Source organism: Otolemur garnettii, unplaced genomic scaffold (genome assembly GCF_000181295.1).
Source record: "Otolemur garnettii isolate 467f Iridium unplaced genomic scaffold, OtoGar3 scaffold00016, whole genome shotgun sequence".
In the NCBI taxonomy this organism is placed as follows: domain Eukaryota; kingdom Metazoa; phylum Chordata; class Mammalia; order Primates; family Galagidae; genus Otolemur; species Otolemur garnettii.
The window spans coordinates 14,109,363-14,119,194 of record NW_003852411.1 but is presented as its reverse complement, the minus strand read 5'-3'; the positions used below and the strand labels follow the sequence as shown (position 1 = coordinate 14,119,194).

Genomic DNA, 9,832 nt, shown 5'->3' with positions numbered 1-9,832 from the left:
CGAGTGGCTAAGGCGCCAGCTACATACACCTGAGCTGGCTGGGCCCGCCAAACAATGATGGCTGCAACCAAAAAATAGCCAGGCATTATGGCCGGCACCTGTAGTCCCAGCTACTTGGGGGGCGGAGGCAGGAGAATCACTTGAGCCCAGGAGTTAGAGGTTGCTGTGAACTGTGATGCCACCATATTCTACCCAGGGTGACAGCTTGAGGCTCTGTCTCAAAAAAAAGGAAAGAAAATGAGTGTCAGATACCTGAGTCTGAATAGACATAGTTTGCTAGTGGTTTGATCAAGCAAAAATGGTGCAGGGTACAAAAAAAAAGGAAAAAAAAAAAGACTAGCTCATCTAAGTAAAAATCATGTTCCACAGGAGAAGCAGCTAGTTCAGTTCACAACTCACATGTTTTTCCTTGAGATAACTTGGGAAATGCTTCATGGGTGCTTTTGTTTTTATCATGGACTATTGAAAATGCTGTCACTTGGCTGGGCGCTTGTGGCTCAAGTGGCTAAGGCACCAGTCACGTAACACCTGAGCTGGTGGGTTCGACAGCCCAGGGCCGCCAAACAACAATGATGGCTGCAGCCAAAAAAAAAAAATATGTTGTGGCAGGTGCCTATAATCTCAGTTATTTGGGAGGCGGAGGTAGGGGAATCACTTGAGCCCAAGAGATAGAGGTTGCTGTGAGCTGTGATGCCACCACACTCTACCCAGGGTGACAGCTTGAGGCTCTGTCTCAAAAAAAAAAAAAGAAAATGCTGTTGCTCAGTGGTTGAAATTTAATAAACTTAATATCCTTGATAAAGCAGTAATATTTATTTTTAAGTGAAACTGGGTTTTTCCTACTTTTTTTTTTTTTAATACAGATTCTCTGTTGCCCCTGGCTAGAGTGCTATGGTATCATAGCTCACAACAACCTCAAACTCCTGGGCTCAAGTGATCCTCTTCCTCAGTTTCCAGAGTATTTGGGAATACAGGCACTTGCCACCCATCCAGCTAGTATTTTATTTTTAGTAGAGACAGATCTTGTTTAGGCTGGTCTCAAACTCCTGAGCTCAAGCAATACACTCACCTTGGCCTCCCAGAGTGCTAGGATTACAGGCATGAGCCACCAAGCCAGCCTGTTTTTTAATGTAAATGCATGACAGTGACAAGTAGATGACTACAAATAAGTGATGCTTGTTGCCACTACTTTAATTTAGCTAAGATATCTGGAGATTTACTCACTGTTGCTTTTATACCAGTAGTGCAATTATCAATACAGTGAAAGGATAAATACGTTAGTATTTATCAATATTATGGAAATAGTTTTGATTTTATGGATTTTCTCCAAGTGTATCAGGACCCAGGGATTCATGGATTATACTGAGAGCTACTGCACTAAATTATCTTTTTCTACTAAAAACTATGTCCTTTGTTAGTAAACACCATGTTAAATGTGGACTTTTCAGTCACTTTAGATATACTCGTTAATAACAATATTTTTATATTGGTGTCATATATAAGAATGATTTATTTCATTATTTTATCTCCAGAAATATTTCATGTTTTTTATTTTACCACATTACTTATCTCCTACCCCAGAATACCTGGCATAGTGTTAGTAACATAATTACTTTGTAAAAATATTATCTCATGATGGCAGAAAGTTAAGATTGCAAACTCATCTTAGAAAAAGTGCTATATATACCTTATTGCTGAATGTTACTATGGTCACCAGATGGCCAACAAAGTTGACCAACAATAGTGATATTCAGCAATGAGGCAATGTAGTACTTTTTCTAGGATGAGTTCACAAACCTAATTGTCTGATCTTGTATATTTCATTCTAGTATGCCTGTAAGATTTTTGTACATGTTTTGAAGCACACTCATTGGCTCTGTGACCTTTAAGTTATTTTATTTCTCTAGACTTCATCATCTTATCTTCAAAGTGGGATAATAACAATATCTTTTTTAAAAAGAGTTGTGGGCTAGGCGCCTGTGGCTCAAGCGGCTAAGGCGCCAGCCACATACACCTAAGGTGGCGGGTTCGAATCCCCAGCCTGGGCCCGCCAAACAACAATGATGGCTGCAACCAAAAAATGGCCAGGCGTTGTGGCGGGCGCCTGTGGTCCCAGCTACTTGGGAGGCTGAGGCAGGAGACTCGCTTGAGCCCAGGAGTTAGAGGTTGCTGTGAGTGTGATGCCATGGCACTCTACCCAGGGGGATAGCTTGAGGCTCTGTCTCAAAAAATAAAAAAAAAAAGGCTCGGCTCCTATAGCTCAACCAGCTAAGGCGCCAGCCACGTACACCTAAGGTGGCGGGTTCGGATCCCCAGCCCGGACCCGCCAAACAACAATGTATGGCTGCAACCAAAAAATAGCCGGGCGTTGTGGCGGGCGCCTGTGGTCCCAGCTACTTGGGAGGCGGAGGCAGGAGACTCGCTTGAGCCCAGGAGTTGGAGGTTGCTGTGAGCTGTGGGCTGTAATGCCACGGCACTCTACCCAGGGGGACAGCTTGAGGCTCTGTCTCAAAAAAAATAAAATAAAATAAAATAAAAATAAAAATAAAAAGAGTTGTGAAAATTAAAGTACTTAGAGTCTAGCTCAAATTTTGACTGTTGTTATTATTTAATATTAATACTGTAACAACTGTGTATTTGGTGTTGGGATGTTGAGGCACAAGCACAACAAAGAGAAGTAAGGTGTAGCCTTTGCTTTTGTGAACACCATGACTAGCTGAGAAGATAAATGGGAGATTGTAGAAAGAAGTGGTTCTGTCTGGGCAAAGTTGAGGAGACCTTCACAAAGGAAGTAATTGAGCTATGCCTCAAAAGTAAGTTAGAATTTGCCAGTCAGGGTGTGAATAGGTAGATTCAGGTCCTATCAGTGGATCAAGGCCAACATTAACAAAGGAATGGGTGGTCTGCTCTGGGAACAACAAATTGGAAAGTGGAGTTAGTACTAGGTAAGGTTTAGGGAACAGTCATTTGATGTGAAACTGGAAGACTAGGGAAGAGCTAGATTCTGAATATCATGGATGCAGTTTTAACTTACTCTGTAGACAGTGAGGCACCCCTGAAGGTTTTCAGAAAAGAAGGGCGTCAACAGTTTGTATTTTAGAAGGATAAATCAACTTGTAGTATAGAAGGTGGATGGAGTAAAGGGAAGATTCATTAATAGGCTAGTTTTGGTGAGAGAGAAAAGGGAGAAATTAGGGAGAAATTAGCAAAGTGAAATTGTCAGGGGACAAGAATAGAATTGAGAAGAGCAAAGGAGAGAAGGGAACTATAAAAAGTGGCTTTAAGGCAGTGCTATAGCTCAGTGGGTAGGTCACCGGCCACATACACCGAGGCTAGCGGGTTCGAACCAAGCTGAGGCCATCTAAAACCAACAATGACAACTACTACAAAAAAATAGTCAGGTCTTGTGGTGGGCACCTGTAGTCCCAGCTACTTGAGAAGCTGAGGCAAGAGAATCGCTTAGGCCCAAGAATTTGAGGTTGCTGTGAGCTGTGACATCACGTCTATCTACCGAGGGCAAAATAGTGAAACTCTGAATCAAAAAAAAAAAAGAAAAAACTGGCGTTAGAGGTTTGGGTAGGTTTGAAGTTGGGGTGACGAGTTAGAAGTTGTATACATCATGCCTCAAAGGTGATTATGAGGTAGTCATTCAACAATTTGTTTTTGTTTTTTGTTTTTTTTTCTGAGGCAGAGTCTTACTATGTTGCCTTGGGTAGGATGTCATGGCTGCACAGCTCATAGCAACCTCAAACTCTTGGGCTTAAGCTATTCTCTTGCCTCACCCTCCCAAGTAGCTGGGACTACAGGAGACAACCACAAAGCTGGGCTATTTTTTGTTGCAGTTGTTGTTTAGCTGGCCCAGGCTGGGCTCAAACCTGCCAGCCTCAGTGTATGTAGCTGGCACCATAACCACTGTGCTATAGGCACCGAGCTGTCATTTGACAATTTGAAAAAACAATATTAGTTTGGATTAGGTTTAGCTGCTATTACAAAGACATACCATAGTAGTGTAAAAAAGGTAAAAGTTTATTTCTAAGTTCCCATAATAGTCCAGATCTAAGCATGACAGGCTGGTATGGTAGCTCCATGGTGTTAGGGATACCAGTGTTTTCTAATCTTGCTACTCTTAATAACATGTTGTCCTTATCTGTGTGGTCTTGAGGGTGGCTCACCACCACATTCTTCCACTAGAAAGTGGGAAAAGAAGTGGGTATTGGTAGATATGCCTTTCTTTTTTTTAAGATACAGCCTGGAATTTTCACACTTTTTAAAAGAAATAGTAGTAAAATGCACATTAAATTTTACCATTTAATAATTAGACTTTTTTTCATATTTTATTGGCCATGATTTAGTATTTACATAGCCACACCTAGTTGTAAGGGAGTCTGGGAGATATGAATGGCCATATACCTAGTTGAAATTTGGGAATTCTATTACTGGGGAAAAAGGAAAGAGGATAATGGGTTTTGAAGGACATTAGCATGTTTTCCATATAGTTGGAAATAACAGCTTTGAAGCCGAAAGGGATGCAGAATATTCTAGAGATAGTGATTAGGAATCTTGAATTTATCAGTAGTGGTATGAAAATGGATGAGACAGTGTACAGGACGAATAATAATAAATAGCTAATACTTATTAGCTATTAATGCTTACTATATTTGTACATATTACTAAGTATTTTGACAGAGGTTTTATTATTGTTGTTCCACCCTCAACAAGAAAACTGAAGCACAGAAAGATAAAGTCACACAGCTAATAAATGATGGAGTCAGAATTTGAACCCAAGTTACTGGTTCTTGAGCTGTTACTGTTATACTTCTAAAGATAGGATCCTAGTGAACCTAAACTTTGAAGGCAATACAGAGCCAATAAAGCAGGCATTCTCAAACACGGGCCCCATGCAGCCCACCTAGGACATTTATCTGGCCCACCGGGTGTTTTTGCCGCCACTGCCTGTCCTGCTTAGCAGCCGACTCATCCTGGGGCCCGCAGTCCGGCCCTCCAACGGTCTGAGGGACAGTGAATTGGCCCCCTGTTTAAAAAGTTTGAGGACCCCTGCAATAAAGAGATAATCATTGAGGGCTTGATGCAGTGGCCCACACTTATAATCTAAGCACTCTGGGAGGCTGCATCGGGTGGATTGCTTGAGCTCAGGAGTTTGAGACCAGCCTGAGGAAAAGCAAGATCCTTTCTTTACTAAAAATAGAAAAACTGAGGCAAAGAGGATCACTTGAGCCCAAGAATTGGAATTTGCTGTGAGCTATGACACTACAGTACTCTACCTAGGGCAACAGCTTGAGACTCTGTCTAAAAAAAAAAAAAGAAAGAAAGAAATAGTCGTTGACAAGGAAGAAGTAGGAGAAAATTGTGTCTTCAAAACTAAATAAGAGAGTTTGAAAGAAGACAGAGTAATGGTCCAGCGATCAAGTGTTTTGTAGGCATTGGAGAGTAATGAATTAATAGGTCATTGATGTCTTAAAACTAATCCATTTTAGGAGTGCTGGGGAGTGAAGTCAGATTACATTCTGTTCAGCAGAGAATGTGAGATAAGAAAACCAAGATATAAATATCTCTCTGAAGAAGTTGGTCAAGACAACAGTTTGCATGAGAAAAGAAAAAAACAATTAATTGACATTAGTTAGCATTAGCAAATTGAAAAAGTCAAGATTTTGTCTTTGCATTTTGCCAAGGCTTTCCAGCTCTTACTACATCAATAAAAATTATCTTTAATTTTTTCTTCCCCTATGGGTATTGCTGTACTATGGAACTCCGCAGGCGCTGTTATTCTAATCAATTGGTTTCTGATCGATATGTCATGCCTGAATCTTTTATCCAACCGGGACATCTCTGTTGTGTGAGGATTTCAGAGGATAAGTGGTGGTATCGGGTCATTATCCATCGAGTCCTTGGAAAACAGGAAGTTGAAGTGTTCTATCCAGACTTTGGAAATATCGGAACTGTTCAGAAATCCTCTCTGAGGTTCCTCAAGTGAGTTAAACTTGATAAGAACAATGTTGCAGTTGTGTGGGGTTGGGAATCTCTCTTCATTTTCTTTTGCCTTTCTTCCTGTAGCTTTCTCCTTTCCATCCTTCTTTCTCCTTGGTACATATTTGACAACTGATTATTTTGTTTTGCAGTTGGATTGTAATATCTTGTGTCATCTTTCACATAACTATGAATTTGAATGGACCATGATACTAAATTTCAGTGTCTTACTAAGAAAATGATTAAGGTCATGCTAAGAGGTACATTTAAATAGCAGGAAGGTTGAACTGTTAAAAACTAATTTCTTAGATTCCTTTATACTATAAGACATTACTTTTAAGTTTGATAAATAAAATACTCTGAAATTATATGAATAAATAAAATCAATAAATGGTTTAGACATTCTACAAATCATAGTTTTTATAATATGATGAAATATTTATATATTTGATTCTCCATTGCAGGTGCTGCTACACAAAGCTTCCAGCTCAGGCTATCCCTTGTTCTTTGGCTTGGGTGAGACCAGTAGAGGTATGTTTGCTTATTTTCCACTTAATCAGGGGACATTTGAGGGTTTAAAATGTTCCAAGAAAAGTGATACAAAATAAAACTTAACCAGCCTGCAAAGAAATCACTATATAGTGTGGAAGATAGACACACTGACACAACCATATTGTGTCAAATTTGCTATAATAGAGGTTTTTACCATGTATGGTAGAGGTAAAAAAGGAAGAGTGCTTATATCTGTCCATAGTTCTCTGGGAGGGCCTAATAATAGTGTTGCAATCTGAGAGGAATTTTGGAGGGAGATTAGGCATATAAATGGACAAAGAGAAGGAAGGGCATTTTATGCAAAGAGAGTAGCATGAAACATCTCAAATTTGAGAAATTTTAAGTAGTTCTGTTTGGCTACAGATTATAGGATGAACTGGAGTGGGTGCATGGCAAATAATGTCAAAGAAATAGGCAGGAACCTAATGGGGAGACCCACATTCAGAAGTCTGAACATTTTCCTTAGATGCTAGGAAGCAACTACCGGGTGTAAATAGGAAACTGCCAGAGTCAGATAACGTGTTTTTAAGAGAGTTCTCTAGTAATATTATGGGAGAGGTTTCAAGTGGGATGGAGCAGGAGGTGTTTTCAATCACATAGATTCATGTGTTTATGTAATTATCTTATGCACCTAACTTTATAAATTGCCTTCAGAACTCAGACTAACACATATCTACACGTTTCTTATACCATATTTGTCTTTTTAACCTAAACTACTTATCTTTTGCTTACATATAGATTATAATTTTTTAAACTTTTTTATCTGAAAACTACAGTAAACAAGATAGGAAAAAAGTTACCTATAATTCCATCACTCAAACATACCCAGTTTAGAAATTTGGTATGTATTTCTTCCAGTTCATTTCTTTTTCTTTTCTTTCTTTCTTTTTTTTTTTTTTTTTTGCAGTTTTGGCCGGGGCTGGGCTTGAACCCACCCCCCCAGTATATGGGGCTGGCGCCCTATTCCTTCTCTTCCAGTTTATTTTATTGGATATTGGTAGCAAGGGTTTTATATGGTAATCAGAATATATTATTTGTATTCTACTTTTTCACTTAGCATTATAATATAAATACTTTTTCTCATCTTTTTAAAAATTTCATAATATTAAAGGGGTACAGGGATAGCTTTTATAATGCTTTAGTCAGGACTGTAAGTGTGCCCATCATTCAAATAGTGTTCATTGTACCTTCCAGGTAGGTTTTTACCTCTCCCTCCCGGCTTCTTGATTTCCAACAATTTTTACTTCTTTCTGTACCCGTATGTGCCTGTCAGTTCCAATTTCTTAAAGAGTATGTGTGGCGTGTGGTGTTTTTCTATTCTTGAGATACTTCACTCAGGATAATGGTCTCCAATTCGATCCAAATTGCTTTATTTCTTTCTATGGCCAAGTAAGTACTCCATGGACCCACTCATGAATTGATGAGCACTTGGGTTGATTTCACCATATCTTTGCAGTTGTGAATTGTGTGTGATAAACATTCAAGTATAGGTATCTTTTTGATAAAATGACTTTTTTTACTTTGAGTAAGTAGCTGGTAGTAGGATTTCTGCATCAAATGTTAGTTTTTTGAGAACTCTCCATACTGTTTTCCATAGAGATTGTCTATTTGCTCTGTTAATTATTTCTTTGGCTATGCAGAAGCTTTGTAATTTAATGAAGTCCCATTTATTTTTTGTTATTGCTGTAATTGCCTTTGAGATCTTAGTCATCAATTCTTTGCCTAAGCCAATATCTAGATGAGTTTTTCCTGCATTTTTTTCTAGGTTTCATGCCTTACATTTAAGTCAGCCATCCATCTTGAATTAATTTTTACAAGTGGTGAGAAATAGTGGTCCTCTTTCTTCCACTTATGGCTATCCAGTTTTTCCAGAAACATTTACTGAATAGGGCTTCTTTTCTCCAGTGTATGTTGTTGCCTCCTTTAAAAGATAAGTAGTTGTAAGTAGATGGTTTTATATCTTGGTTCTCTTTTTTTGTTACATTGGTCTATGTCTGTATTTCTGTATCACTACTGTGCTGTTTTGGTTGCAGCAGTCTTGTATAGTTTGAAATCTGGTAATGTGATGCTTCCAGATTTTTTATTCTTGTGTAAGATTGCTTTGGCTATTTGCATGCTTTTTTAGTTCCAAATTTAGAATTATTTTTTCTAGATCTGTGAAATATGTTGATATTTTGATGGGGATCGTATAGAATCTGTAAATTAGTTTGGATAGTAGGGATATTTTAACAATGTTGATTCTACTTATCCATGAATATAGCGTGTCTTTACATTTTTTGTATCATCTATAGTTAGTTTTTTCCTAAGTGTTTCATAATTCTCCTTATAGAGATCTTTTTACCTCCTTGGTTAAGTATATTCCTAGTTATTTTGTTTTCTTTGGAGCTGTTGTGAATGGTATAGACTCTTTGATGTGACTCTCAACTTGATTTATATACACTGATTTTGTAACCTGATCCTTTGTTGAATTTATCAATCAATTCCAGGAATCTCTTGGTGGATTTTTGGGATTTTCTAGATAACAAGATTATATTGTCAACAAAAAACAATAGTTTGACCTCCTCTTTCCTTATTTGCATATTCTTTAATTCTTTTTCTTGTCTGATTGATCTGGCTAGAACTTCCAGTACTATGTTGACTAGAAGTAATGACAGTGGGAGCCCTTGTCTTGTTTCAGTACTTGGAGGAAATGCTTAAACTCTTATTACCCATTCAATGTCATGCTGGCTGTGGATTTGCCATATTTGGCTTTTATAATTGTGAGGTATGTTCCTTGTATGCCTAGTTCCTTGACTTTTTGTCATGAAAGGGTGCTACAGTTTGTCAAATGCTTTTTCTGTATCTATGAAGATGATCATACAGTCTTTGTTTTCGTTTCTGTTTATGTGTTGCATTATATTTATTGCTTTGCATCTGGTTTTTCTCTATTAAATGTTAGCTATGTACATTAATGCAACCATGGGGTACAGTGTGGTGTTTTCATATACAATTTGAAATACTTTTATCAAACTAGTTAACATAGCCTTTATGTCATTTTCTTAGTTATTATGTTAAGACGTTTATATTCTACTTTTAGAAAGATTCACTTGTACCCTTGAAAGATTAACCATAGAGGTGATCCCTCTAATCACGCTCCCTCCACCCATCCACCCCTTCCCTCTCCCTCCCCATATTCTTAGGCTATAATTAAGTTATAGCTTTCATATGAAAGCTATAAATGAGTTTCATAATAGGGCTGTGTACATTGGATACTTTTTCTTCCATTCTTGTGATACTTTGCTAAGAAGAACATTTT

The 9,832-nt window shown here is 38.2% G+C and overlaps 1 protein-coding gene across 3 annotated transcripts in view; it reads left to right on the top strand.

The window, feature by feature from the left end:
• Nucleotides 1-9,832, top strand: part of TDRD5 (tudor domain containing 5) — an 81,074-nt gene that overhangs the window by 32,041 nt on the left and 39,201 nt on the right. For all 3 annotated transcript variants that reach the window (XM_003785672.2, XM_003785673.2, XM_012802613.1), the window contains exons 9-10: nt 5,776-5,988; nt 6,450-6,516. In XM_003785672.2, the coding sequence (XP_003785720.1) occupies nt 5,776-5,988; nt 6,450-6,516 (280 nt within the window). The remainder of the gene's footprint in view (nt 1-5,775; nt 5,989-6,449; nt 6,517-9,832) is intronic.